The 27665-nt window shown below is 54.1% G+C and overlaps 1 protein-coding gene across 6 annotated transcripts; it reads right to left on the reverse strand.

The window, feature by feature from the left end:
• Positions 1-723: 723 nt before the first annotated feature.
• On the reverse strand, positions 724-24453 carry GRAMD1A (GRAM domain containing 1A). Of its 6 annotated transcripts, none has more exons than XM_073226198.1 (19): positions 24172-24452; positions 15744-15954; positions 15644-15664; positions 15089-15173; positions 14852-14955; positions 14681-14776; positions 13880-13960; positions 10678-10790; positions 10339-10489; positions 9660-9828; positions 8504-8647; positions 6373-6491; positions 6157-6299; positions 4756-4859; positions 4501-4668; positions 4316-4403; positions 3047-3154; positions 2844-2964; positions 724-1188 (listed from the first exon to the last, which is right to left on the reverse strand). In XM_073226198.1, exons 1-19 carry the CDS (start codon positions 24411-24413, stop codon positions 1096-1098), a joined length of 2361 nt encoding a protein of 786 aa, XP_073082299.1. In that variant the 5' UTR covers positions 24414-24452; the 3' UTR covers positions 724-1095. The 6 variants fall into 6 exon arrangements, with proteins under 6 accessions (XP_073082299.1, XP_017518853.3, XP_036877574.2 ...); XM_017663364.3 differs by having other exon boundaries at positions 9630-9828; positions 24172-24450; XM_037021679.2 differs by lacking the exon at positions 24172-24452 and adding an exon at positions 21302-21453 and having other exon boundaries at positions 9630-9828.
• Positions 24454-27665: the final 3212 nt, after the last annotated feature.

Here is a 27665-nt window from a genome sequence, read left to right on the forward strand (position 1 = left end):
GACACATCAAAGGTCCTCTTTACCCCTCACTCACTCTAGAACCAGGGCAGGGTTTGAGACAGATCTGGGTTCTAAGGACCAGAGACTGCCTCAGAGCCCATTTTCTTGTTAGTAAGACAGGGGTCGGGATGGCACAGAGCCTTTTCCTACTTGGTACTCACTACATGAGTCACTTTCTCCTCCCCTCAACTTTTCTGCAACAAGAGGAACATTTATGGAATATTGACTCTGGGCCAGACCTTGCTATAAGTGGCCTCATTTATTACCTCCTTGAATCTCATAATAGCAGCTCTCAAAGCGGGGTCCCTGGACAAGTATCATCAGCATATCTGGGAACTTACTCCAAGTAAACTCTCAGCCCACCCCACACCCACTGGGGCAGAAACTCTGGGGGTGTGGTCCAGCAGAATGCTTTGTAATGAGCCCTCCAGGAGAGCCCGACGCAGCTGAAGTCGGAGAACTACTCGGTTCTAACTACCCTGGGAGACAGGTGCTGTTCTTACGTCTCTTGTAGAGAATGATAATCTGAAGCTCAGATACCCTGACATGCCCTGGTCTGCCCCCACAGCCCCTGCACTGGGCGCTGATGATGCAAAGCTTGTGAGATTCTGGGGAATCCTGATGGTATCAGTGACATGGCCCCAGAAAATGAACAGCTCCCCCCACTCCCCGCTGCAGCAGGATCCTCCCACCTGCTCCCAGGGCCCTGCAGACACAGCCACAGCCGGTTCCAACCCTTTATTGGGGCTTTGTCAGCCCCAAATAAATATAATACATTAAACCCAGAGCTGAGGGAATCGTGCACCCCAGAGGCACCCCCCATAACCCCAGCTGGGCAAAATAAGTTAGCGGGGAAGGTGTGGCCTGCCAATGGCCAGGCCAGCTCCCTGGCTGGGCAGGCGACGGCTGCTGGACTCGCACACGCTGATCTAAAGTGCATCTTGGTTCTGTGGTCCCCATGTCTGTGTGGTCCCTGGCCAGGCCACTTGGAGGGGTGGGCGGGAGGCTCCCGGCGCTCACACTGTGCCAGCAGTGGTCACCGAGGTTCTGGGTCCATCTGCCCATTTGGGGGAACAGCCACATGGCTAGATGTCCTCAGGAAAAGCTGTCATCGGGCCGTGGCTGGGAGTCAAAGGAAGGGTCTGAGACGCTGATGCCTTGATGCAGCTTCTCCAGTGAGAACTTCATCTGGGGGAAGAGGTGGGCAGGGTGAGGGCACGGACTGGCATGGGGGAGGTCGCCCCTCCAGCCTGCAACTGAGGAACTGCAGAAGGTGCAGAGAGGCCACGGCCGGCCACTGCCAAGGTTGCCCTGGGACAAGAGCAGAGCCATACCATACCCAGTTTAACTCCTCAGAGGCAGCGGATGGAAGTTCAAGTCCCAGCTTTGCTACTTACTGGGTAACCCTGGGCACAGCCTTTAACCATGACATACCTGCTTCACAGGGTTATTTCAGGGGCCTGGGTGAAAACCCAGGACATGGCACACAGGAGTCACTCAGGGCACGTTAGCTATTCTTATTCCCTGCTGTGCCACCGTGGACAAGCCCAAACTCCTCAGGCATCAGTGTCCCTACCTACTAGATGGGGGACAGCAAGAGCACCCCCTCACAGCCTGGCCGGGAGGAGCAAATCAGTTGGTCACTTTAGCACTTACAAAAGCCTGGCTCACTCTGTATCTGCTATTAGCATTAATTTGTGAAATCAACCTGTGCCCTTGGCATTTGAGAGAGGAAAATAATCAGAACTGAACTCAGGATGGGGAGTCCCTGCCTTTCTCTCTGAACCATGGGGCCCGAGCCTCAATCCCCTCCCACCCTGTCTTGTAGGGCCCCTCCCAGCATAAGCCACTCCTTCCCAGCATGATTTCGGGGTATGAAGCCCCTAAAGGTGGGCCTCAGTCCATAGTGACCAGATCCGAACTTCACTGCCACCCATGAACTTAGGTTCTGATGCCCTTGGGCACCCAGCCAATGGCAGCCACTACCTGGGCTCCCCGTGCCCCCTCCTCACCTCAGGTGCTTACTCCAGTGCCTGCCATTTGTGCTGACCCACCACATTTACTGAGCACCTACAGAGTGCTGGGACTGGCCACACACTAATATGAGCAAGCACACATAAAGGGTTTCCTACGAGCTCGGCACTATCATTCCCACGTTAACTCATTCAATCCTCACAGCAGCCTTTGAGGTAGCATCAGTCATTATTCCAGTTACAGAGCGGGAAGCCACAGTGATGAAGTCACTTGTATAAGGTCACACATTAGAATTTGAACCTGGCCATCTTTAACAGATGCTGACCCTGAACTATAGGGGGTGCCTGGAGCAGCAGCCCCTTCTGGAAAGGAGACCCCAATAGCCTTTGGAGAACCTCTCTCCCACACTCATGTGACCCCTTAGTCACTCCAAAGGGAGGAAGGGGCAGTTAAGGGACAAAGCCTCTCCTACTCCTGATGGCTGTGACTGGTTCAGAAATGGACATGTGACCCCAGCAACGAGTGAGAGAGCGCCTCCCTTTGGATGTTGGCATGGAGCTGCAGGCACCACCTTGGCCATCCTGTGGAAGAGGATGTCCAAAACAAAGCCAACTCTGGGGGTGGGCAGAATCAAGAATGGTATGAGAGACAGAGTCTTGCTACTATTAAGTGGCTAGATCCAGCCATGCCTGAAGTCGGACACCTCTAGACTTTTTTCCCAGGATGAGAACCAATAAATTGTATCTTCCATCCTGCTGATTTTTCCAGCAATTCTGGGAGGTGGGGACTAGTTTACAGAGGAGGAGACAGGTGCGCATCTGGCACCCCTTGGCATTTGAACACAGGATCCCACAGCCCCAGAGCCGCACCTCATCCAGGAGCTCCACAGAAGCCCGCAGGATCTGCCTCCACTTGTGCACCTCGACGCTGTGGAACTGCTTCTGCAGGGCCAGGATCTCTGCCCACTCCGTGGCTGTCTGGGGGAACTTGCTGTGGGTGATGCAGGGCCTGAGTAGGGCCTTGGCCCCTCCAACTTTCCCCAGCTCCCGACCCCCTCAGGCTACCCACTCACCCCTTGGCCAGGGCCAGACTGTGCCATGACTCGAAGGTGTGGGCCGTCCTCTCCAGGGACCAGAGGCGGTAAAAGAGAAGGACATTCAGGGCGATGAGGATGATGAGGCTGGGGGCAGGGTCAGAGGTCAGAAGTCAGGATACAGACACTCCCACAAGTTGGGTACCCACACAACCCTTGAAGGGGTACCACGATTACCCCCCTTTTCAGAGGAGGAAGCTAAGACTCAGAGGGTCAGAGACATGCCTGGGGTCACACCATCCATTAGCAACAAAGTCAGCATTCAAACCCAGGCCTGTCTGAAACCCACATCCTTTGCTACCATGCCAGGGGCATGGAGTAGGGAGAAGGGGCTGCCACTGGAGGTGAGACATAAGGTCAAGGGGTGCAGGATGCAGGGCCCTACCTCACACAGATCCTGAGGAGGCAGTGAGGGGGAGACAGAGAAATGAGAGCAGCCCAGTCCATCCTGGCCTCCCACCCTCCTCAACCCCATGCTGCTCTGAGCTGAGCATGCCACAGTCTCTCACTGGGCTGCTGATGATGGGAGACCAAGGCCCAGCCAGGCTGCATGTGTGGCCAATCTGACTCTCAGCTCACAGGGTCTGCTCGAAGCACAGACCTCATTTCCATTTCCCAGTGTCCTGCCCCCCACACCTCCAGGCCTTTGGGCATGTTGGTCCCCACCTAAGCCCTCTGGGCTCTCAGCCCAAGAGTCTTTTGCCTTCCCAGAAAGCCTTCCTTGGCTTCCCAGGAAGTTGGCCCTGAAGGAAGTCACCCATGGCTTCTCTGTCTCTGTCTCTGTCCCTGCTGCCTCTGTGTGTCCTCTGAGATCTGCCATTTCTCCATCACTCTAGTCTGGTGTCACATCTGTCTCCTCCCAGGGCTGTTGATCACTACTGTGTCTGCAGTGTCACCCAGCTTAGGGCCCAGAAAACATGAATGAAATGTGCAAGTCACATTGCTCTTTTGCATAACTCCTGGTTCACCTAATTCCACCTCCTTTGGGTGCCTGCTTCTCCAGAAAGTGCTCCCTGCCCCTGGCTGCCCTCTCCCAGCAGAGAAGACTTCTCTATGACAAACTGAGCAGTACACTGTTTGGGAGCTCTGCTGGGTACACCCAAACAGCGTCTCCTCTAATCTTTCTATGAGGTGAGCCCACACTGCCACTTAAGCAAAGGCTCAGAGAGGCCAAGCCCTTGCCAAGGTCATGAAGACAGGATGCAGATCCACGCCTGTCTGACCCCAAAGCTCAGTCCCCTTACTCACACAACGCTGATCAGAACCAGGGCACAGGGGATGCTGGCCCCAGGGCTCTGGTCCATGGACGGTTCCGAGAAACGGGAGCTGAGGGAGCCTGCAGGAGAGTGTCCAGGCGTCAGACCCATCCCAGGTCCCCCACCTGGCCCCGCTCCCAAGCCCGTCCTGCCCTGACCAGGCCTGCAGGGACACACCTGAGGTGTGCATGCCAGCCCGGGCACAGGGGTCAGCGTCTGGATGCTGGGGCCTGTCACCATGACCCCTCCAGCTCAGGGGCCGCTTCCGCCTCCGCAGGCCAGACAGAGATCCGCGAGCATCCTTCCCGCCGTCCTCCAGCTTCTCGGCCTCGGCAAGCTCTCGCTCTGCAGACAAGGAAGAGGGCTCTGCATGTCTGCGTCCAGACTGGCCACGACCCCACACCCCACTCTGGCCAGACTTCTGTCCCCTACCCAGGTGGTGGAAGTAGTCTTCGATGCCACTCCACGAGTTCTTCTCGATGAGAGACTTCACGAGGCTCCAGGGCTGCTTCCGGTAGCGGATCTCAGAGGACACGCTGGGATAAGAACACGGGGAGAGGGGCTCAGTGTCTGATCCCAGCCTTGCTGCCCATATTCTCCAAGGGGTGCTTCCCTTCCCACTCTTTCAGAGAGAGCCCCTTGTCACCTACACCCAAGGACACACCTTGGCAAGTCTCCCGGCCGTAAGGGCGGCCTCAGTACTGCCCACCCAAACCAGCGGCTTAGCTCACGCGCCTTCCATCTGGCAGCAGCGCCCCAACTCCACATGGGGGCCTAAGAGCAACTTGAAGCATCCTAGCCTGAGCTCCTGATCTTCCCCATCCAGGCCAATCATAGCTCCATCCTTCTAAACAGCGAACACCTCCAGGTGGTCCTGACCCCTTTTTCCCCCTCACACCCACATCTAATCGCTCAGTGATCCCTGTCAGTTCTACCTACAAAATCTATCCCAAATCCAAACTCTGTACCCCCACCCTGGCCGGGCTCCTCAAGGACATCACAGGTCACTCTGTCTCCCTGTACCGTCCCACCCTCTACAGTCTGCTCCCCAGCCACAGCCAGTGGGAGCCTGCAGACCCCAGGGTCAGGTCAGGGCCCACCTGGCTCAGAGCCCTCCCCTGGATGCATCTCACTCCTGGTAAAAGCAAAGTCCTCACCATGACTCACAAAGCCATGCCCAATTTGGTTCACCTCTTTTGATCTCACCTCCTACCTCACTTCTTCGACTCTAGCCAGTCTTCGTTACACACTCCTGCCTCAGGGCCTTTGCACTGGCTGTCCCATACAAATCGTTCTCTCGCTTTCTTCAGGTTCTTGGTGAAATAGGCTTTCTCAGAGGACCCTTCCCTGACCTCCTTATTCAGAATAAAATTCTCCTGACGTATCTCATATGCTCTAGCCTGCTAGGCTTTTTTCTGCAGCCCTTATTGCCAGTCAATGTTCTAAAGTTTTACATAACTATTTTTTATTGTCCAATTCCCCACTAGAATATGAGCTCCCTAAGAGAGGGGATTTTGTTGGGTTTGCTGTGCCCGCAGTGTCCAGAACAGTGCTGGGCACACAGAAGGTGCTCAATCAACAGCTGATGAACAAATGAACAGCTCACTTGTGTCCTGGGTCACTCGCTCGCTCGCTCATGGCTCAAACGCCCCTGCAGATGGCAGGAGCTCCCAGGGCCACCTCCTGACTTCTCTCTCACTCTGAGTTCAGAGGCTCCAGGGGCCCAGCACTTCTGCTCCTCTGCTAGGGTGGTAACTCACATTCTGTTTCTGACAAGGACTGGGGCCCTGGGGCCACCAGGGTGGCAGGTGGAGGGGCCAAGCCGCTGCTCACCGGAGACGGGCCTTGTTCCGGGCAAGGGCCAGGATGCAGTAGCGGTGGGCTGTGTAGAAGTAGTCCTGGTAAGGGATGCCCTGTGTCAGCACCTCCGAGTCCACCACACACCCGCCTGCCTGTGGTCCGCGCCGGGACAGCGTCTGTGGGGACAAGGGGGGGGTCAGGGCCACCCCAGCTGGCTGCCAGGCCCGCCAGCCACCCTGCCTGGCCCACCTGAGTCTCCACCACGGAGGCACTCTTGGGGCCCAACGGGTTGCTGATGGGAATGGTGTATGTCAGCACTCGGCGTTGGTGGCATTTGCTGTCCCCGCTCCAGGGGCTCAAGGTCACATCTGGGGGAGGGAGGAATGGAATGAGGGGACCATTCTCCAGTCCTTTGCCCACAGGCTATAGGAGACTCAGTCTTTTTAGAAGGTTCCAGTTCTCTGGGACTTGACCCCAAACCCACCCCTCCATGACCTCAACTTGGTATCTGTCCCACCTGCTTTCCGGATACCTAAAACTTCAGGTATGTTGGTGATGCTCAGAGCTGGGACCTCTCTCCTCCCTGCACTCCTCACTCCTCCTGAGGCCATCTCATCCACTCCTGCAGCCTCAGTTTCCCTCTCTGTACCAGTCCTGGCTTCTCCCAAGCCTCAGACCTAGGGTCTTGTGACCTCCTGAACCCCAGATCCCAACACCCACGGGGCAGCACACTAGCTTTGGCATTTTCCCATACCTGCCCATCCCCTCAGGGCCCCACCTCAGGAGTGACCCTGCTCCCACCAGCCCTGGGCACCCCTTGCCTATCTGTTCACTCCTTCTCCTGAGCATCACTCATGGTTCAGCCCATCCTTGAGGAACCCCACTCCAGCCGCCCCCATCCCCCAACCCTGGGCTCCTGGCCTTAGTTTCCACCTCTAGTTCTGTCCAGGAATAACTTCTTAAAACCAAGCCCAACCCTGTCTCTTATCTGCCTAGAACACTCCATGGCTCTGCAGTACCCCAGAGTCTGAGTTCTTCAGTCTTTGTGCCAACCTTTCCAGGATATGAGCAGTTTTGGGGGACTTCTACATCCCCAACAGAAGGTACAGTCTTAATCATTCTTTAGGGGATCCTACACTATTCATTTTTATCAGTACAGAATAAAGAAACCAAGAAAAACTATCACTTGACTAGCCCTTCCTGTCTGCAATCTCTTTCACAGCCCTCTGAGCCCCTCAGTTGGTCCCACGGTCAACCCGTCCACCTCACCTGGTGCTATAGCTTCACTATGCTGTACCTGGCCACAGGGGCCTGGCCTCAAGAGACCTCTTCCAACCTGCCTCTGGCCTCAGGGCCTTTGCAGGTCCCATGCTGGCCTCCTGGGCTTCTCTCCCCTGCCTCCTCACCTCTTCTGGAAGAGTTCCTCCTTCAGGCCCTACTTTCAACTTCCCATCTCCCCAGCAGCCTCTCCTGACGCCCCTCTGACACTCACAGTCCCAGCACACCTGCGACGTGAGACTGACTTGTGTGGGTCATCTATTTACTGTCACTCTCGCCAGATTCTGGAGCTCATCTGCCCTGGTCTCTGCACACATGTGACAGAGCAGGCACATTTAGTGCTCACATAACTTGTATTTATTAAATGCTCATTACATGCTTCTCTCCTGGGCACTTTTCTGGTATTGACTCATTTAGCTCCCATGAGACTCTGATAAGGCAGGTGCTACTATTACGCCCCCATTACACAGGAGACACTGAGGCACCGAGGCTTGGAACCCAGCCCGAGGCGACTCAGGTCGAGAGGCAGACTGTTCTGGTCTCATAGATGCTGCTTTCAGCTGCTCCATCCTACATGTAACCTGCGGCAGGGGCCAGGGCAGGCCACCCCAAATTGTGGAGTGGAGAAGCAGCCAGGGTGGGAGGGCTACCCCAACTTCCTCTGTCACCCTCTGAATCCAGGGAATGAATCTCCATGTGAAAGGTACCTCCCCAACCTAAAGGTAGAAGGCATCCTCACCACCAGTGAGAGGGAATTTAGAGCAAACCTTGTCACTTTTTTACTAATTTACTCCCCAAACCCAAATGCTGTTTGGAATTGCTTACTAATTTAAATATGCAAACATAACTTTCCTTTGTCCTATCAATTCCTCACAAATTTACTGCCCTTTGCCTAAAATGTATAAAAGCTGCCTGCATTGGTCATTTCTTTGGGTCTCAGTTTTGTCACTGGGCCTCCAAGCACACATACTTAAACTTTGCTTTTTTCTCCTGTTAATCCATCTCATGTCAATTTGATTCTCAAACCAGCTAGGAGAACCTTGAAAGGCAGAGGAAAACCTCCTCTCCAACACGGCTCAACCCTCCCCACCCGCCCCCTGACCTGTGAACTTGCACTGCTGCAGGAAGCCCTGCAGGAAAGGCGAGTCCGAGAAGAGCATCTGCTGAAGCCGCTCAGCGCCCACATGGAAGACGGCATTGATGAGGAGACGGCCAGAGAGGTCCGGGAGCAGGGCAGCCAGGTCAGCTGGGGCAACACAGAAGGGCAGTGGGTGAGGCTGTCGATCCTCCCGCCTCAGAGCAGCCCCTGGCTCTGTCTCTGGGTGACTGCTCCTCCACACTAATGTGGACATCCACCTGTCCTCGTATACTAATGTGGGGGGTGTGAGCAGACCCTCCTCCTGGACTGGAGTGGACGCTGACACAGCACAATTTGAACCCCTCTCCCATGGGCATGACTTAGGGTGGGCGTGTGCCCCAGGCCCAGCCGGTCAGAGCCACCACGACTGCTGCACGGTGGAGCACACACAGGCCCAGCCACCTGCAGCCACAGCGATCACAGGGGTGGGCATGTGCTCCCAGGCTCATCAGTCTGCAGCTCAGGAGTGTGTGTGTGTGTGTGTGTGTGTGTGTGCACGTGTGTGTGTGCACGTGTGTACATGCATGCAGGCGTGTGTCTCAGGCCAGGCCAATCAGACACAGTGATGGGCTCAGGGCAGGCTCGTTCTCCGAGCTGTCCCACCAGACCCCACCCTACAGCTTCTGGTGCAGCCACTTGGAAAACATGCTTTTTCTCAGATAGGCTTGTCTGGGAGCAGGGCTGGGATCTCTCTGCCCCCACAAGAGTAGAGGCTACCTGAGAATGAAGTTGGCACAGAATAAATGGAAATAATAATGGCTAACACGTACTAAGGGGCACAGGCGCTTTACAGGTATTAACTCATTTGATTCTCTTAACAAGAACTGTATGAAGTGGGTATTCTTTTGGCTAACCCCATATTTCAGATGGAGAAAATGAGGCTCAGAGAGGTTAAATAATTTGCCTAAATTACACTTTGCTCTCTTCAAAGCAGAGCTAAAGATAGACAGATTTCTCACAACACCATTTGAATGCGTGCTCCCTCGGCAAATTTTTTAGTCCCATGAGCCAGTAAATCCCTGGCTTAAGCCGGTCTGAATAAGGTTCATCACATGTAACTGAAGCGAATGACTCAGGCCACCTGCCTCACCTTCCTCCCCCGTGGACGAGGAGGAATTACTTGTGTCCGTCAATAGCTCCTCACTGGGCAGCAGGTCCAAGGGGCCCAGAGAGGTGGGCCCATCAGGCGGGGTGGGTTCTGTGCTTGGGGGTTCAGCCACCGGGGTCACTGTCTGGCTGGAGGAGGCATCTGGCTGGCTGGCTGGCTGCTCCTCCTTGTCCTCCTCTGCCTGTGGAGAAAGGCTTAATCCAGCCCTGTCCCACCTCTATCCCAGCCTTAGGGGCCCCTGTGTGCCGACAACACCATGAGGATTCCAGAGTGCAGGAGAACCAATGCTGGGAGGTCATGGGTGTGCGTGGGGCTTACAACTACTGTGGGGGGCCCTGGGGCTGCCCAGACAAGGCCTCACTTAGATGCCTGGGCCATAAGATTTCTTACGCCTGTGCTGTCCACCCATCTGTCTCATTCATGCCTGGCCTGTCTCCTACTTCATCCATCCATCTGTCCACCAATCCACTCATCCACGTCGTGCCTCTTCTGTCTCTCATCCTTTCCATCTGTTTGTTCCCCCCGTTGCCTCTCTTGTCTATAACTGTCCCTCTTTTCCTTGTCTGTCTTTCCTCCATCCATCCCTTCCCTCACCCCTCCAACCACTTCTTCTCTGTCCTGCTGTCCATACCCTCCCGACCCCCACTCACCACCCCCAGCCTTCTTCTGTATCCCCCATCTTCCTACTTACCCCGTGGTCCACATCGCTGCTGGCCCGAGAAAGGTTGGGGGTGATGTGGCCACGGCGCGACCCCACTGGGCTCGGCTCCTGGCTGTGGTCGGCTGCCCCCGAGGGGGTGATATCACTCAGTGCAATCACATCGTCCACTTCCTTGGCACTCCTGCAGGGGAAGGAAGTGCGTGAGTTCACTGTATCTTTGAGACCCCACACACCCTCTTTGTCTCCCAGACTTTGTACACCCAGGTCAGTCCACTCAGACTCCAGAAAGGCACAGGGGTTGTTCCTCTTGTGCATGCAACCCCTCCTGTCTTCCAGACCCCAGAAACCAATCGCTGACCTCTGACTCACCCCAGACCATTCAGCTGCAAGGGGCAGACATAGTCCTCGTCCTCGCTGGTGAGGCCCAGCTCTGAGCCGTAGCATTGATGCACCAGGTGCCAGAGCTCACGGGGACTCAGCGTCTGGGCAGGCAGGACATGGAGTTGGCCTCCACCTCACGCGGGCCAGAGCCCTTCCCACCCTGTCCCCACCAGCAGGGAGCCTTAGCCGTTCCCCGCAGTGTCCACAAGGGGGCAGCATGGCATCCTGTTCCAGACTTCACACCCTACCTGCTGGAGTCCCATGCTCAGGACTCCCCCCTAAGGTCCTCCCAATACTCCACTACAGGTTCCATGCCCAGGTTTACAAAGGAGAATACAAGGCCCAGGGAGGGGAAGCCATGACTCAAGGTCACACAAGTGGCCAGGGACAACCCTGGGATTCAAACCCAGCCAGACTCCAGAGCTGATGCTCCCACCCCCGATGCTGTCCTGCCCTGGGGTGCTTTCCCGAGTGTCCTGGGGAGCCCTGGGCTTTCAACTACCCATGGCCAGAGTGACCGAATGAGGATGATGAAGTCATAAAAGAACAGGAATAAGAGCTGCAGCACACACTCCCTGAGCTGTTTCCACATGCCAGGCATTCTTCCAGCCCGTTTCCATGTCCTCACTCACTCAGTCCTCAAAACAATTGTGAGGTGGGTGCTAACAGCATCATTTTAAGATAGTACTGAGGCACAGAAGTGCCCACATTGCGGAGCAGAGGCGTGACCCTGGGGGGCTGAAGCATCACACCAGAGCTAACCACTGGGAAACCCTGCCTTATACAAGCTGGACACTACTGAGCACTTATTCTCGGCCTGGCTCTAATTGCTAGGATGTAGGGTGGTCCCCAATTGACCAGTGGGGTTCAGTAACTTGTCCCAAGTCATTCAGCACCTCAGTGATGGGGCCAGAGCTCTATCCTGGCAGTCTGGCTCCGAGGCTGAGCTTTGAACCTTCCTCTGCCCTTGTCCTCCTTGGAGACTTTGACACTAGGCAGGACCTCTCTCTGGCCTGGCTCCAGCACTCTTGCCCCTGAGGATGGCCACAGTTGGAGCTGCCCCCAAGAGGACGGGACATGAGCACAGCACTGCTAGAGGAGTGGGTCTGGCCTTCTGAGTGCTACTGGGCCAGTGGGTGCAGACACTGTGCTGTGCCTATTTAATGTCTATCCAGCCTCCCTCCCTACCAGCAGATCCTGATTTGTTTGGGGCAAAAATCTTCTCCAGTTATGACTTACAACTGGTTTGAACCAGTTCACCTTTCCCTTGCCACACATACAGCTTCCTTTGCAAACAAAGATGGTCATGTGACCCAGTTCTGGCCCAAGCATGCAAGAAGTTGGCTAAGGGAGGTTTTTACTCCCTGACAAAGAAAGTCCACTCTCTATCCACCCTTTACCTCCTTCGTGTTTGGGACACTTATGTGAGGGCATGATGGCTGGAGCTGTAGCGTCCATCTTGCAACCCTGAAGCAACCACCACGTGAATAAAATATCAATATGCAGAGTGGTGATGGTGTGGAAGAACACCCAAGACCTTGGGTCCTTGATGATATAAGGGAGCCTTCAAACCCACTCTGGACCACCTGCCTCCAGACCTCTTGTTACATGAAGATCAGTGTAATGCAGTGGTCAGGAGGGCTCCAGAACCTGGAGTACAGTGAGTCAGAACTCCAGCTCTGCCATATAAACACCCATGTGAACATGAGCAGGTTCATCTCTCTATGCCTCACTGGTAAAATAAAGATAATAAGCATACTGCCTCATAGGGTGGCTGTGAAGTTAGTTCATGTAATGCTCAGATCAGTGCCTGCCACTCCAGTAGCACCATAAGTGTTGGCTATTATTATTACCTTATGAAATTATTCAGTATCTTGCTTAAGCCATTGTTTGGTGGGTTTTCAGTTACTTGTAGCTGAATACATCCTACAGAAACTCATGCAACCATCATGGGTATTCCAGGAGAGCCTGCTTGGGGCTAGCATAAAATCCCTTAGGATCCTTAGGACCCTTTAGGTGACCTAAAATCCCTTGTTTAAAACCTTTGGGATAAGACATGGCTCAAAATTAAAGAGTTATAGGATTTAAGAAAAACAATACAGTGCCTATGCTGAATGTTTTGATATAGCACCAATAGTAGCTATATTATATTTAGTACCTGGTGCAGTATATATCAGGGTTTCTCAAAGTGTAGTTTGAGGATTTCTGGGGTATCCCCCCAGACCCTCTCAGAGGGTTCATGAGGTCAAAACTGTTTTCATGAGTATGATGAGTATTACTAGTAATGTAAGATGTTACTTGCCTCTTTTACTTTTATTCTCTCATGAGTATACGGTGTAATTTCCCACAGGCTACATGACATGTGATGCTGACATTTTTCTGACAGCTAATACAGTGTGTGCTCATGTATTCTTATGTCTAAAAATCTCCCAGTTTCAATTTATAACACAGTATCAATAATAATATCAAGAATATTGATATATATAACCCACTTAAACAAAAGCTCTTTGGAGTCTAAGGGTTCCTGAAACTATAAAGTTTGAGAATCACTGGTATGTTCTATATTGGATACTATAACTCTATATTGAATTACAAGTATATCTATGATTTATCCCAGTCATACCCATTAATACTTTTTTGTCCTGAAACATATGAATGGTCACACTGAGATAAATAAAGATCTGTCCTATACGCAAAGCACACGCAGCCATTTAAGTTTAGACTCACTACAATGAAACTGAATTAAGAAATGCAGACCCTCAGTCACACTAGCCACTTTTCAAGAGTTCAATAGGCACATGTGGCCAGTGGCTACTGTGTTGGACAACATGGATAGAGGACACTTCCATCGCAGCAGAAGTTCTGTTAGTGTTGCTACAGACTACAAGGGTTAGTGCAGGTCAGATCTACTGTCACACATACAAAGAAAACCTTCTTGTCTTCAGAGCATTTTTGATCTGCAGATGGTGACAGCAATCATGGACACACCCCTTGTGTGGGTTGGGTCTGGCCCTAGAGCCCATGGTGGCCCCCTGGTGGAGCCCATGGAGGAGACTGCAGGTACGTTGGGTCTGGTGCCCATGGAGAAGAGCTGAGGGGTCCTCCAGTTCCCTGAGTCTGGGACCCCTGGCTATATGGTCTCCCTGGCCCACACCTGCTAACCCCCTGCACAGGCATCATCCAGACCCACCTTTTCAAGCAGTGCATTCTGCCAGAGGCGGAAGATGAGCAGGAAGCAGCGGTCCCGGGCCCCAAAGGAAGTGAAGAAATGCTGCAGGAGAGAGAGGGATGTGAGGGGGTGGGGAGACATAGACAGAAGAGGGGGCTCCATCCCAAGCCACTCTCTTCCTGGAACTCCATTCTGATGTATCCACTCATTCATTCCATAAAATATTTATCCTGTGCCTCCCCGACCCTGGAGTCACGTGAGGAGGAAATGGCGCCTGGCTGTGTCCCCAGAGCTCACAGTCCAGGGTGAGAGATAGGCACACCTCCAGTCAGCCCAGAGAGGCTGGGCTGTGAAGGGGAAAGCCCAGTTCGCTTGCCTGCTGGGGTGGTCAACTGATTCACTTTTGGCCAATAAAACACAGAGGGAAGTGTGCTGTGGTGTCTACCCACGCTCCCTCCTCCCTTCCTGTCCAGGTCTTTGGTGTGAGGCAGCCATCTGGGGATCACAAGGCAACGATCATGAGGACAGAATGAAGCATCAGGGAAGGCTTCCAAGGAGAGGGGACATCTGAATTGACAAACACATGGAAGGGAAGAATTTTACTATTAATGGTATTCCTGAGCAGCCGTGTGGGGGGACAGTCAGCAGGGACAGAGTTGGGAGTCTGGTGTGAGGGTCCAGCTCAGAGATGATGGGAGCCCAGGCTCCAGGAGAATACAGCCCACGACACGGATATGAGAGAAGTTCACGGTGCAGGATAAATGGGCTCTGAGGACCCGGGTCAGGGACCACACGGCACTGCCAGCAGGCCATCTCCCTTACCTTCTCGCTCTCAGTGCATATCTGGATGGCGTTGGGGATCAGCTTGGCTGTCTTTTCCTTCTTCAGACACGTCACTTCCTTCAACTGGATGGAAATCTGAGGGCGAATGACAGGTCAATAGGGGCCGGGGCCCTGGCAGCCCCGGGGCCCCTCCGAATCCCTGTTGCTCACTGTTGTCTCCCAGCGGAAGATGTTGCTGTAGAAGCAGATCCAGTTCTCAGAGAGATAGAGGCGGCCCTGGAGGAGGATCTCGCGCTGCAAGGCACACGAGTAATCTGAGGCCAGGGGAGAGATGGGCAGACGCCGAGTCACACGCTGTCCAGGCAGCGACCACGGGGCAAGAGTTGGGAGGGTGGGGCTGGGACCTCAAGGTCAGGTCCAAGTCTGGGTCCGGGTGTCAGGACTCACCCACAATGAGGCGCTCGGCTTCAGGGAGTTTGCTGAACAGTTTCCGGAAGTCTTCATTCCGCTGTTTGTACGTAGGGCTCAGCATCTGGACAAAGTTTCAGAGGTGAGAACCCGGATGGGGGTTCACACCCCTAATTCTGCCCCACAAAGCTCCTAGGACCCCCTCAGTCTTCTCAGTCCTGAACAGGCTCTCTGGGGGTTCAAATCTAACTCACTTCTGGCTTCCACTGATCATAAGACAAGTGTAACCATGACAGAGCTGCCATTTACTGATTCTGCAGAAGCTAGGCCCTGTGCTAAGCACCCACCAGCATCACTGACTTAGTGAATGTTCCCTTCAGCTGTGCAAGGTCAGGACTGTTTCTCAAGGAGAGAGGCCTAGAGAGATTAAGCAACTCAATCAAGGTCACACAGCATGTAAGCAGCAACATAAGATGCAGCCCTAGGTTTGCTGACCCCAGCCCCTACTCCTTGATGGCTGTATCTGGGGCCCCTGGCCCAGCACCTGCCCCCCTCCCTTTCATTCCCCCAGCAAGCCCCCTGACCAACACTTACACTGTACCAGCTCTGCATCTTCTGCAAGAGAAAGGAGCGCAGTCAGAATGAGCCGATCTCCCACCCTTCCCCTCTCCCACCCACCTAGGCTCCCACTGACCTTGCTGTTGCGGATGAAGTTCCGGCCGCCCAGGCTCTGGGTGCTGGGTGTCCCGGGCATCCCACCCTTCTCTGAGGAGCTATCTGACCCCTTCTCCACCATGGTGCCCGGTTCTGGCTCAGGCGGGGGTCGGCCTGGGGGCAAGAGCTGCAGCCGTTTGCGGAGAGATGGGGAGCTGCTTGGGGTGCTCCGGCCAGAGTGGGGGGTGGTGCTGGGAGGAGGGAAGAGGGGCATTGTGGGGAGAAACAGGCTGGGGTGTGGGGACAGGCCCATTTTGGGGCCCCATCCATCAGCCCACTGATCCCTCATCCACCCACACATTCCCCTCTGCCTCACAGTGTGGCCCAGAGTAGCTCCCTACTCTGAATCCTGGGTACTTCATCTGTGATGTCGGAGTGATACACACAGGTCCTCACCTGGCTGTATGGAGACTGAAACACGTCAGTACATGTAAAGTGTGTCCAGTAGTGCTGGGCATACAGTGAGCTCTCTATGACAGCTGGCTTTTTAAATCAGCTTTTTCATTCATTCATACAATAAATATTGAGCAGCCACTTTTGACTCAGTAGCTTGAGCCAAAAACTTAAGCATCTTTACTTCCTTTTTGCTCACCCCCCATTTCTAATCTGTTCCAAGTCCTACTACTCCACCTCCCAAACCTATTTCCATTGTTTCTATTATACTCACTTCCCTGGCTCCAGTGCCCTGGCCCTGCTCCATCCTCTTCCTCTTAGACATCGAAGCAGTGTGTCTCCCTGCTCCCCTCCTGCCCCTTGCAGTTCGCTCCCCACCCACGGAGGTCAAGGCCCTCCTGGTCAAAGTCCTCACCTCAGTGCCCAGGGCCCAGGCGTGGTCCCTGTCACCACTCTGTCATTCTTGCCCTCCCCTCTCCCCATCACTCCAGCCACCCCACCCCAGCCTCTCTGCCCTCTGTCTCCTCAGCCTGCACTGCCCCTCCATAGCCCCAGCCTAGCCTTATTCAGCACTAATGCTTCTCCTCCCTGGTGACCCTGGCTGAAGCAGCCCCCCAGCTGCCCAGCCCCACTTCACACTGTCTCAAATCATCCTGTTCCATTAGTCAGTTTGCTTATTGTCTGCCCCAGACCATGAACTTCAGGAGGCCTTCATTGCCACTGTGTCCCTAGTACCCAAAACTATACCCAGCACATAGTAAACTCTCAATAACCATTGGTGACTACATGAATAATCCACATGCTGGCTGGAGCTGGAAGTAACAACCATCAGACCTAGTTCCTGCCCTATAAGGAAAGAGCCTTCTGGTCCACGCACGGAGTAAATGCCAGCTGTGATAGGGCTGTGGTGCCAGGAACTTTAAAGGGATGCTCACTGTTGACTCTATCAGGGCTATGGCAAGCTCCCCCTAAGATTAGCTTTATTATGCCTCAGGCAACCCAGTGCATGGGCTAAGCTGACCATGCCACTTTACAGAGGACAGAGATGAGGTGCAAAGCAGTGGCCACTTGTGCAAGGATGCGCAGCTACCTTAAGTCCTTGGGGCTTCTCGAACTTCTCTCACCTCCAAGCTTTAGCGCATGCCTGTCCCTCTGTCCAGACCATCCTTTCTCTTCTGTGCCTAACAAATTCTAATGCATCCTTTGGGACTCTTGCTTGCCTATCCCCTCCCTCCTAGATGCTGCCTCCCTTCCTTGGGTCCGCATAGTGCCTGGCAGCTCCCATCCCACCCGGCCACTCTACTGCTTCCCCTATCCCAGCTCTGATCACTCTGGGCCATCTGATGATAGCTCCATCTCCCCTCCAGGTCTATGAGCTCCTCGATGGCAAGCCCGGGTGCTGCTTGGGCATGGATGGCTCTGTCCTCAGTATTGCTCAGAAGAGGGTCCAGGATAGGCATTCATGTCATACTTGTGAAAAGAATTTGTGGAATAAATAAGTAAACAAGTAAGTGAAATAGGTGGTGACTCAGGCCACCGCTGTACTCCCTGGACTATCAAAGCCACCTTCTCCCAGGTCTCCTTTCTCCCATCCCTGCCCTCATGCCCCTCCGTCTGCACCTGACTCCAGCTACAAGCCCAGAGCTGGACCCTCCATCAGCTACCTGCTCCCTCCTCTCAGTTCCTGCCTCAGCTGTTCCCTCTGCCCAAATGCCCTTCCTCTGAGATTTGTGCAAGGCTTCTGCACCTCCTTCAGGTCTCTGCTCATGGACACTTGCTCCAAGACCCTCTGTCACCTCTCTGCTTCCCAATGTCCTCCCTCCCACCTTCTCCATTTGTTCCAGCTTCTTATCCTTCCACACCAGGAGGTACACTCCACAAGGGGAGTGGGTAGTTCCCAGCTGTGTCTCCACTGCCCAAGACAAGGCCTGGTGCACAGTAGGTGCTTCACAAGCATCTACTTTTGTGGAGTAAGTGATTGAGGCTCACAGACCTTGGATTCAACCACATGTGCAACTTGCCCCAACTCTCAGCAGGCTGAGGTCTCAGTTTGGCCAATTCCTGCCTGTGTGGCCTTGAGCAAGGGTCTGAATCTTTCTGTGCCTACTTTCTTGAGTATAATGAGAGTAGTAACAGTAGCTATCCCACAGAATTGTCTGGAGGAGAAAGTGAGGTAATATATGCAAAGCCCAGCACAGGGTTTGATGATTAGGGACTGTCAAACTCAAAGGAACCACCTATGCAGCTGTGTCCAAAATGCTACCCTGAGCTCAACAGGTACCACACAAACACCTCAGCCTGTTGTCTGAGCCCAAATGCCTGTCACTCACTCTCTATGCACTGAGCCAGGGACTGGAGACACAGAAGTGAGCAAAAACAGACACAATCCCGGCCTGCAGGGACCTGACATTCTGGTTGGAGAAGAGACAATCAATAAGAAAGCAGGTAAATGAGGAAAATGATCCACAACACTGGTCCAGCAGACCTGGAAGTTGTGAGAAATGCAGATTCTGGGGCCTTCTGCAGACCTCCTGAATTAGAAACAGGCCCAGGAGACTATGATGCACGTTCAAGTTGGAGGACCACAGAGGTAAAGGAGGGCTAAATGGGTGGGTGGGGTGCTGTGCAGGGCACACTTAAGCTGAGTCCCCAGGACAAAGAACAGATTTGGCAAAGGGTGGGAGCAGACTGCTTTAGGGGCAGGAACAGCAAGCTCAGAGACAGGACTGAGTGCGGCAGGCCTGAGGAACCAGGTGGCCAGTGAGGCTGGGGAAGGACAGGAGGGCACAGGTCCACCCACAGACCCTGGGATCCTGATCAAGAGTTTGGGCTTCACACTGAAGGCACTGGCGAGCCATAGAAGGTTCTGAAGGAAGGGGTGACCACCTTTCTCCCCTGCCTAATCTTCTGGCCTCTCTATCGTGAACTGCAGACCCCTCCTCCACACGGCCTACTCTCCTGCAGCCAGAGATCTAGGGGAGGGCACCTGAGGACAGACCCAACACACACAGACAGGGCAGGGCCCATATTCCCAGATCATGGTTCTTGGTAGGACAAAGAGGCAGTGCACAAGGGCAGGCACAGCCCTGAGGCTGCCCGACCAGGCAGGCTGTGGCCCAGGGAAGGGAGGAGCCTTCAGCAGGAGGACCGTTAGGGAGGGCGGGGCCTCACAGGAGGCGGGACTCGGAATAGAAAGGGGTTTTGCCAGTGCAGGCGTCTCTTTCAGCTTCCGGGCCTCAATAGGCCCAGAGCTCCCTTGGGTCAGAGCCGGGCAGACACACACACAGGTGTGCATACAAGGGAAATGATGTGGGTCGCACACAGCCAGTGTCAACTGTAGTTCCCCACAACTAAAAGAAGTCTCCCCACCCATTTCACATTCGCACTCAGACACACACACCCAGCAGTAGTATCACAGGTGTGTTACAGTCACACACAGAGCCACAGTCACAGCATAATTATACCCACACTCACAACGTTACAAGTATGCTACACACAGTCCCCAATGTTACACACATACACATACGCATGCATGCACACAGGCAGCTGCCGAGAGCCACAGAAACATGCAGAATACCACAAAAAGTCCCAGAAAAATTACATTCACACATTCAGCTACAAGAAAGTCTCAGAGAAGAGTTGAAAGCAAGTGAACATTCCCACAGTTACAGAGAGAGCCACACAGTGAGAGAGCAGTCACAGAGGACCCCAGCTCACAAATGCACAACCGAGGTAAATTAAGTCATAGATAGGGTAAGCTCCGTTCTCCTGGTGTTTACCATCTGGCTGGGAAAACAAAGCAAAGGCCTGCTCTGTGGTGAGGGATGGAGGCGCCAGGGAAGCCAGACACCAACACAGCCCTGAAGGACTCGGGAATAATGCATTCCCAGGGCGCTGTGGACACACCTGACACGCCTTGACAACATGGTGGCCAGGTACTGAACCAATGCACGAACGTGCTTTATAAACTATAACAGAGGGACAATATCAGTTATTTTCATGGCCCCAGAGAGTCAAAGGTACACCCAAGTTTCAGGACGGAGGGTCCTGGGCCCACTAAGAGCCACAAGGAGTCTCTGTCTTGCTCTTCACACACACAAAGCCCCAGAGGGTCCCAGCTGCACACATAGTAGCCCAGACACAAACAAGTGTCACAAAAGAACAAGAACTTTCACACAAAGATGGAGCCCCAGAAACACAACAGTGTCATGCATGGGCACACACAGGTAACTTATATTTGCACACAGAGCTAACAGGTTCAGAGATAAATTATAGGCACCTGCAGAGACAGAGGGTCATAGCAGTAGAGCCCCAAACACACATGCACACACACTCCAAAGTCACAATTGGACACACAGTCAACTTACAGTAACATTTGGAGTCTCAGATAAATTACACACGCACACACACATGCAGTCAAGAAGGATCACAGCTTACTGCACACTAGGATACTTGACACAAGTACACACACTCCAAAGTCACAACCAGACACGCATAGGTCTAATGGGATGAGTTACATTACTCACATACAACCACAGGTCACAAGCACACACGCAGAGCCCCACACAGTAAAGTCACAATCCGACACACGCAGGGACCCTGAAGTAATACATGGAACCACAAATGGAATTCCAGGTAAATTACACACTTACAGCTAAGGAGGATCACACCTGCGGGCACACTAGGAGCACAGACACGCATACACACACTTCCGAGACACCTACAATTCATAATCTAACACACCGGGCCCAGACGAGCAATAAGCGCTCAATTCTGCGTCCCTGGCCCCGGAGGATGTCGGGCACGCTCTCGACCGGCCACAGCCCCCACCTCCAGCAGACAAGGGCGGTGGGAGGGGGCCTAGACTGGGAGAGTCTGCTCCCCAGCCTGCCCCGGTCTCCGCGGCCGCCCCTGCCCCCACCCCAGCCCCAAAGGCCCGGGTCAGCCTGGCGCCCACCCCTCGCCTTCCAGGCAAGGCCATCGCCGCAGGCCGCGCTCCCCGCCAGATGACCCGGGGAACCCCCGCCAGAGCCCCGCATCGCGCCCCGGCAGTGCCGAGCGGCCCCGGGGCCTCCCGCCGTCAGCGCTCAGCCCCGGGGGCACCGCGGCCCCCGCGCCCCATCCCCGGCCGGGCCCGGTCCTTACTCGAACATGGATGCGGCGCTGCGGGCGCACCCGGCCGCAGGGCTGGGCCGGCCGGGCTGATCGGGGCTGGGAGGAGCTGGGCGTCCCCGCGGGGCACCCGCCTCGCCGTCCGCGGCCGCCGCCCCCACTCGACCCGCCGCCGCACAAAAGGCCGGAGCCGCGGAGGCCGCCGCGGCGTCAGCGCCCCCCGCCCCGCCGGCCCGCCCCGCGCGTCACGGCGCCGCCCCTCGCCCGCCGGGAGGGGCGCGAGCGCCCGGGCCGGGGCAGCGCGGCGGGGCCTGGCGGCGGTGAGGCCGAGACGGGGCCGGCCGGGGAGGGAGAGGAGAGCGAGGCGCCCGAGGGCGGCGGGGCAGCCTGAGGCCCCGCGGGAGGGCGACGCCGGGGCCGAGAAGCGAGGCCGAGAGACTTTGGGGCGCCGGGGGAGGGAGAGCGAGACAGAAGCCCGGAGGGGCGCCGGGACGCCCGAGGTCCAGAGAGAGGGCGAGAGAAAAGGAGAGAGAGAACTGAGCGGCGGGAGAGGGAAAGAGCAAATCCCGGAGACGATGGAGCAGGGCGCCGCCACGGCAGCTGCCCTGGCTCGGGCCGCGGCCCTCGCCCCTGGGACCCGGAAAGAGGTCCCCAGCCCTGCCTGCCCCGGGCCAGGGCCCCCCGCCCGGGTCCCCCGCCCTCCCAGGGCGGAACCCGAGAGGGGGCTGAGCTGGGCTAGGTCGCAGATTCTGGGAAGCCGGGGTGCCGGGGCTGCGCGTGCCGGCCGGAAGGGGGAGGACCTGCGGGCCGCCGCCCTCTCCCCAGCCCTGTCCCTGAACCCAGACGTTAGCCCCAGGACGTGCCCGGGCCCCGGCCTCTGGAGACCCTCTCTGTCCCAGTCCCTGCTAGCCAGACCAAGTTAGAATCCAGCCTCTCCGGCTCTCTGTGCTGCGACCTCGGGCAACTACCCGAGTCCGGGATGCCACCAGGTCTGGGGGGAAGGGCTTTCCCACGCATCCAGCGCCGGGGGGCGCAGCAGCAGCCTGTTTACAGACGGGGAAGCCCGCCTCAAAGTTGGGAAGTGTCTTGCCAAAGCCACCCAGCTGGTAGGTTACAGAGGAAGTCACAGCCCTGCCCTGACGCCATAACCTGCACCCACCTCGGCAGGGGTGGCCCGAGTCTGTCCGTGACCTGACCTCTTTGCCCCAGAACACAGGATGTGGTTCCACCTCACAGCTCCTGGCTGGAAGCACAGGGGCTTGCTCTCCACCCGTCTCCGTTCCCACCTGTTGAACAGGCACCATTCCCCTCCTCTCTCCACCCTTATACCCCTTTCCCATAAAAATCCCACTTGACTTCTTTCTAGTGACGGCAGGCCCCACATTCCTTCACACCCACATCCAACCTGTGGGCTCCACCCACAAAATCTATCTACATTCTATTCCCCGCTGTTCGCACCCTGGCCCGGCCTCTGTCCTTTCCCTCCTGGATATCACAGTGGGTCCTCCCCGGTGTCCCTGCACCCAGCTGCTCCACAGGGACAGCCAGAGGGAGCCGTGACCCCTGAGTCAGGTCAGGGCCCTCCTGGCTCAGAGCTCTCTTGTGGCCCCTGTCACCACTCTAACTTGACCTCCTGTCTCCCCGCCTTGCTCGCTCTCCAGCTACCCAGTCTCCCTGCTGGTCTTCTAACTCATCAGGCACGTTCTTTCCCCAAGGGCTTTGCATTTGTTGTTCCTTCCATAGAAGCTCTTCCCTCCCATTTCAGAGAGGCCCTCCTTCCACTGGCCCCTCTGTCTTACTGCTTTCTTTATATACACTTCTTGCCAGTTTCTTCTTTTGAAATACTTTTAAAATTTTGGTTCAGGAATATTTATTTTAAACAGGCAGAAATAAAATGGTCCTCTCTGTCCCATATGTAAAAGATGTGAAAATTTTGCCATTTTTGCTTCAGATCCTTTTTTTTTCTTTTAAAGAAATAAATGATCACAGTCACACAAAAGGCCCAACTCCCCTTCCCTCCTTTCTCTGCTCCTGCCCCCATGGTACCCACTGCCCTGAAGTTGGTATGTGTTTTCCCTGGACAGCTTTTCCATCTCTCTCTTATATCAGGATGTACTCACCAACAATATATGCTGTTGTTCAATGTCTTTTAAAAAGATACACAATTAGGCTCCTACAGTATCATTTTGCAACTCTTTCTCCATCCTAATTTTTGCTGAAATTGCTGAGGTTTCTCCCCTTTGAAACACAGAGCACTACTTCATAAACTTCATCTCTTATTCAGCGTTATTATTGGAAGAAACCACAGTGGATATTTCTATTCAGGACCAGCCGGGTCCTTTTCCCCTGGTAGGTGGAACCTCCCAGTTCCTGTCTCCTTGTACCAGAGGTAGTTTCTTTGCAGAAACAGGTTTGTTTAAACTTTTTTTTTTGTCCATGAGCTACAGCAAGACATACCTTTTATGCTGGCCTCCAGTACACAATTAAGAAATAATATGTAATGTCATACACAAGAGTTGCAGGAAACACACTTACCCACTATGCCTTACCCACTGTATTTTCAGTTCTATCCTATTTCTATTTGAGAAAAGTGCTGATCACAAAGCTCCACATTGGGTTCATGGCCCCTAGATAGGTCATGACCCACAGTTTGAAGAACATGGGGTGTGTTGAATGGGGTGTCCACTCCCACTCTTATTAGGTACTGCTCGGCTGAGCTCAGAGTCTGTTGTCCCAACACATACTCCCAGTGGCCTGTTTTTGTGGAGCTATTTCCCAACTTGCAGCCCAGCTCCTGTGGGGCTAACTGACCTCCAGCCACACTCTGACCTTCAGTTCCCCACCCTTGAGCATGAGTCCCTAGAGAGAAATACCCTCTTTTCCATCCCAACACCCAATCTGACCTGTCCTGGGGTGGACTCTCCAGGTCCGGGATCCTCAGCAGCTGCAGGCGCCTGGGGGGCGGGGTGCAGGGGGAGGACTCCCCATCACTGGATGGCGTTATGTGAATAGAGGGCACCACCAGGAGCCTTGAGCACTCTGGGGCCGGGTCCTCGGCTCTGCCACTCAACTGGGGGCACAGGTGAGTCTTGGGCACCACCCTGGCCAATGGGGGTGCCCAAGGCAGCAAGGGCAGCTCAGCCATGGGGAGGGCTCTGCATGCCCAGTTGGGGCCTTGGACAGTGGTGTGGTCTGTGGGGGACAAAAAAGAGAGGTAAAGGGGTATCACGCCCTGTCGTCCTGCCCCTCACTACCTCCCCCCGTTGCTCCACTACGACAAGCTGAGGTTCAAAGTGCAGTGAGGGGGTCAGGGAGGTCTGGGTGGGATTCTCAGCTCTGCCAATATCCTCCCTTCATGACCCTGAGCCTCAGCATCCTCTTCTGGAAAGGCCCAGCACACAGGGCATGCCCAGTGAATGTCTGTCTATGCCCCCGGGTTGGGGTTTAGTTTTTCTGAGCATGCACCAAGGCCAAGACCTGGGTTTTCTATATACCTGCCCCACCAGCTCCCTTCACATGAAGGACCAAGAAGGAGCCAGACCTGAGTGGGTCCCAGGAGCCTCAGGCCTGAGTAACCGCTGAGCAGGCAGAGAAGAGAGACAGAATCCAGGATTTCCCTTCCCTGTTTGCTCAGCAATGGCCCCCCCAAGACAAACAAAGGAGGGTGCCTGGGCCGCAGTCTCCTGGGCTGGGTAGGAGCCAGGCCAGCTCTGTAGCTGTGGCTGTGATACCGGAGGCCACCTGGGTCAGGGGGATCAGATCACTGTCTGTCTGTCCTCACAGCAGACTACAGCAAGGGCTTTGGGCACCCAGCTGCTTTGGGGAATAGGGAAGGAGGACTTGTGGGGCCCAGAGAGGGTTTCCCCTGCTTTGGGGAGGAGCCCCTGACTCGTACAGGCCAGGCCTGGACCCCGGAGTTCTTCCCAGGCATGTTAACAGTCTTACCTTCTGCCTTCCTTCTCCTTCTGTCCTCACAGGGTTGGGACTTCCAGGGTAAGGAAAGGAGACCGGGCCATTCCCTCCCCACAGGAGTCCTCGCTGGGCCAGAGAGTCACGACCTTGCCACCGGATTAGCATGTCCGGTTGCGTCCTGGAGTCATGTTCCCCTCTGGCCAGTTGTTCCTGGGAGAAAGGACGGAGTGGGGGTGGAGGCGCTCCTACCACAGAGGGGGCTGAAGCAAGCCACCTCGCCTGTCCCTCCTGAATGGCCTGCTGAAGAAGGGGCCTTCCTTACCCTGGGTCCATCTAGGGACCATCTTCACTGGTCCATCTCCCCTGTTGCCAGCCACAATGTAGCTCCTGTCCCCACTACTCCTCAGAAGTGCTCCTCCAAGCCCAGAGATCACCCCCAGGTGGCCAAATCTGAGACACTTTGCAGTCCTTGTCTTCCCTTCCTGCTCTTAGAAGCTGGAATCTGGGAGACCCCCCTTCCTCCAGGAGGTTCTCTCTGCCTCCGAGATGCCCCGGTTTCTGACCCCTCCCCTGCCTCCCTGACAGCACCGGCTCACTGTTTGTGCCTGACTCCAGCTCCTCCATCTGGTCTGTGGAAGCTGGTATTTCCCGTAGCTTAGGTCCGAGCACTTTTCTCCTTCTCATTTTTATTACATAATAATTGACACATACTGAAGAACGTATCATAGACATGAGTTAAAAGGTATAACAATGAAATGAACCCCCCTCCCCGCCCCAATTTGAGAACCAACAGTAGACCACCCATGAATGTCCTGTGACTGCCTTCCCCCTTCCAGAAGCCTCTGTCAACCCTCATTTGACAGTTACCATTCTCTCACATGTTTTGTTTGGTATCATTAATCTACAATTACATGAGCAACATTATGTTTACTAGACTCCCCCCATCACCAAATCCCCCCCACATACCCCATTACAGTCACTGTCCATCAGTGTAGTAAGATGCTGTAGAATCACTGCTTGTCTTCTCTGTGTTGTACAGCCCTCCCTGTGCCCCCCCATTATGTGTGCTAATTGCAATGCCCCTTTTTTTCTCCTTTTCCCTCCCTTCCCACCCATCCTCCCCAGTCCCTTTCCCTTTGGCAACTGTTAGTCCATCCTTGGGTTCTGTGAGCCTGCTGCTGTTTAGTTCCTTCAGTTTTCTTCTTTGTTCTTATACTCCACAGATGAGTGAAATCATTTGATACTTGTCTTTTTCTGTCTGGCTTATTTCACTATTTCACTGAGCATAATACCCTCTAACTCAATCCATGTTGTTGCAAATGGTAGGATTTGTTTTCTTCTTCTGGCTGAATAATACTCCACTGTGTGTATGCACCACATCTTCCTTATCCCTTCATCTACTGATGGACACTTAGTTGCTTCCATTTCTTGGCTATTGTAAATAGTGCTGCGATAAACATAGGGGTGAATATGTCTATTTTGAACTGGGCTGCTGCATTCTTAGGTAAATTCCTAGGAGTGGAATTCCTGGGTCAAATGATATTTCTATTTTGAGCATTTTGAGGAACCTCCATACTGCTTTCCACAATGTTTCAACTAATTAACATTCCCACCAGCAGTGTAGGAGGGTTCCCCTTTCTCCACATCCTCACTTTGTTGTTGTTTGTCTTTTGGATGGTGGCCATCCTAACTGGTGTAAAGTGATATCTCATTGTGGTTTTAATTTGCATTTCTCTGATGACTAGTGATGTGGAGCATCTTTTTTTTTTTTTCAAAATCTTTGCAGTTGGATGAGCAAATTTTTAATTTTTTTATTTATTATTTTTTTTTGAGAGGGCATCTCTCATATTTATTGATCAAATGGTTGTTAACAACAATAAAATTCTGTGTAGGGGACTCAATGCACAATCATTAATCAACCCCAAGCCTAGTACTCAACAGTCTCCAATCTTGTGAAGCATAACGAACAAGTTCTTACATGGTGAACAAATTCTTGCATAGTGAATAAGTTCTTACATAGTGAACAGTGCAAGGGCAGTCATCACAGAAACTTTCGGTTTTGATCATGCATTATGAACTATAAACAATCAGGTCAAATATGAATATTCATTTGATTTTTATACTTGATTTATATGTGAATCCCACATTTCTCCCTTATTATTATTATTATTTTTAATGAAATGCTGAAGTGGTAGGTAGATGCAAGATAAAGGTAGAAAACATAGTTTAGTGCTGTAAGAGGGCAAATGTAGATGATCAGGTGTGTGCCTATGGACTAAGTCTTAATCCAAGCTAGACAAGGGCAACAAAACATCCATGGATGCAGAAGATTTCTCTCAAAACAGGGGGGTTGGGGTTCTAAGCCTCACCTCTGTTGATCCCCAATTTCTCACCTGATGGCCCCCCCTGCGACTGTGCCTGTCTTAGGTTGTTCCTCCCTTGAGGAATCTTACCCGTCTCTGGCTAACCAGTCATCTTCCGGGGC

Source organism: Manis javanica, chromosome 17 (assembly GCF_040802235.1).
Source record: "Manis javanica isolate MJ-LG chromosome 17, MJ_LKY, whole genome shotgun sequence".
Taxonomy (NCBI): domain Eukaryota; kingdom Metazoa; phylum Chordata; class Mammalia; order Pholidota; family Manidae; genus Manis; species Manis javanica.

What these genes read in the sequence shown, in the direction of transcription:
- GRAMD1A (XM_017663364.3), bottom strand. Translation starts at nt 24,413, where the DNA reads ATGGCTGAGCTGCCCTTGCTGCCTTGGGCACCCCCATTGGCCAGGGTG. An exon ending in ACTTCATCCGCAACAGCAAG is followed by an intron (nt 15,665 to 15,743) that starts GTCAGTGGGAGC and finishes TTTCTCTTGCAG; the next exon opens with AAGATGCAGAGCTGGTACAG. An exon ending in AGACTACTTCCACCACCTGG is followed by an intron (nt 4,669 to 4,755) that starts GTAGGGGACAGA and finishes CCTTGTCTGCAG; the next exon opens with AGCGAGAGCTTGCCGAGGCC.